The 1,410-nt window shown below is 35.0% G+C and overlaps 1 protein-coding gene across 1 annotated transcript; it reads left to right on the top strand.

Annotated features, from left to right (window-relative positions):
- The first annotated feature begins 308 nt into the window (after positions 1-308).
- Positions 309-1,061, top strand: LOC125845914 (uncharacterized). The gene has a single exon (XM_049525403.1). The coding sequence runs from the start codon at positions 309-311 to the stop codon at positions 1,059-1,061; it is 753 nt and encodes a 250-aa protein (XP_049381360.1).
- Positions 1,062-1,410: the final 349 nt, after the last annotated feature.

Here is a 1,410-nt window from a genome sequence, read left to right as displayed (position 1 = left end):
AACCTTTTGTTGATGCTTTCCATATTGACAAATACAGAAAAGGTCTGGGTTTTGAAGGCTGTAGCTCAAATTGCAATGGAAAATTTTGGATACTCTGGTTAAATGACTTTCATATTGATATAGCAGAAGATAATGAGCAACAACTTACTCTCAAAGTGACTAATAAAAGTAATACTGAGATAGTATGGTTCACTGCTGTTTATGCTAAATCCAAGCAACATTTGAGACTTCCTCTCTGGGATAGTCTTAGAAACTGTAACAACTTCATTGATGAGCCTTAGTGCATTTGTGGGGATTTTAATGCTATTATGAGTCCAGATGAAAAGAAAGGGGGTAAACCACATATAATGGAGAAGAGTTGGGACTTTATATCTTGTATGAATGATTGCGGTATGGTGGATGCTGGTTACAAAGGCCTTAAATTCACATGGTGTAATGCTAGGGAAATAAGCGAAATAATATGTAAAAGGATGGACAGAACGTTTACTAACCAACATTGGACTGATAGTTTCTCCATTATTGATATTGAACACTTAGCAAGCATAGGATCTGACCACACTCATATGATTGTGAAATACTCTACATCAGAACATCCAAAAATCAAGTATTTCAAAATTTTAAATTCATTGATTGACCAACCTAATTTTAAAGACGTGGTACAAGAAGCTTGGAATGAAGACGTGGATGGTAATAGTATGAGAAGATTACATCTCAAAATAAAAAATATGAGTCGCAAACTTAGCCTCTGGTCTAAAGAGAATATTTGTAATGTTTTTGATAAGGTCAGAGAATGGGAAGCTAAGATGCTGGATCTTGAAACTGACTACATTGAGAATGATAATGATGATTTGAGGCCTCAAATTCATAAAACTCAAGCTGAACATACTAGGTGGTTGAAATGTGAGCAATCCATTCTCAGACAAAGAGCAAATATCATATGGTTAGAGGATGGAGACTCCAATACAAAATATTTTCATGTTGTTATTAATGAAAAGAGAAGGAGAGCTACTGTTCGTAGAATTCAATCAGAAAATGGTCAATGGATAATAGGGGACGATTAGATTGGTAAAGAGGTTGTAGATTATTTTAGTAAAATATTCTTTGATGATCAAGAAATTGAACTGCACCACTTAGATTGTATTAATCAGAGAGTTCATCGAGATGACAACAATATGTTGGAGACTATTCCTAATGAAGCTGAAATCAAGGAAGTTGTCTTTGGTCTCAATCTTGATAGTACTCCGGGGCTTGATGGTTTTGGAGGCGCCTTCTATCAAAGTTGTTGGGACATCATTAGAAGTAATCTAATAGATGTGATACAACAATTTTTTGGAGGGACATGCTTGACTAAATTTTATACCAGTTCTTGTCTTATTATCTTGCCTAAAACGGACAATCCTAGCTCCTTTA

Source organism: Solanum stenotomum, chromosome 11 (genome assembly GCF_019186545.1).
Source record: "Solanum stenotomum isolate F172 chromosome 11, ASM1918654v1, whole genome shotgun sequence".
Taxonomy (NCBI): domain Eukaryota; kingdom Viridiplantae; phylum Streptophyta; class Magnoliopsida; order Solanales; family Solanaceae; genus Solanum; species Solanum stenotomum.
Note: the sequence above shows the minus strand (reverse complement) of the source record. Positions and strands in the feature narration are given on the sequence as shown.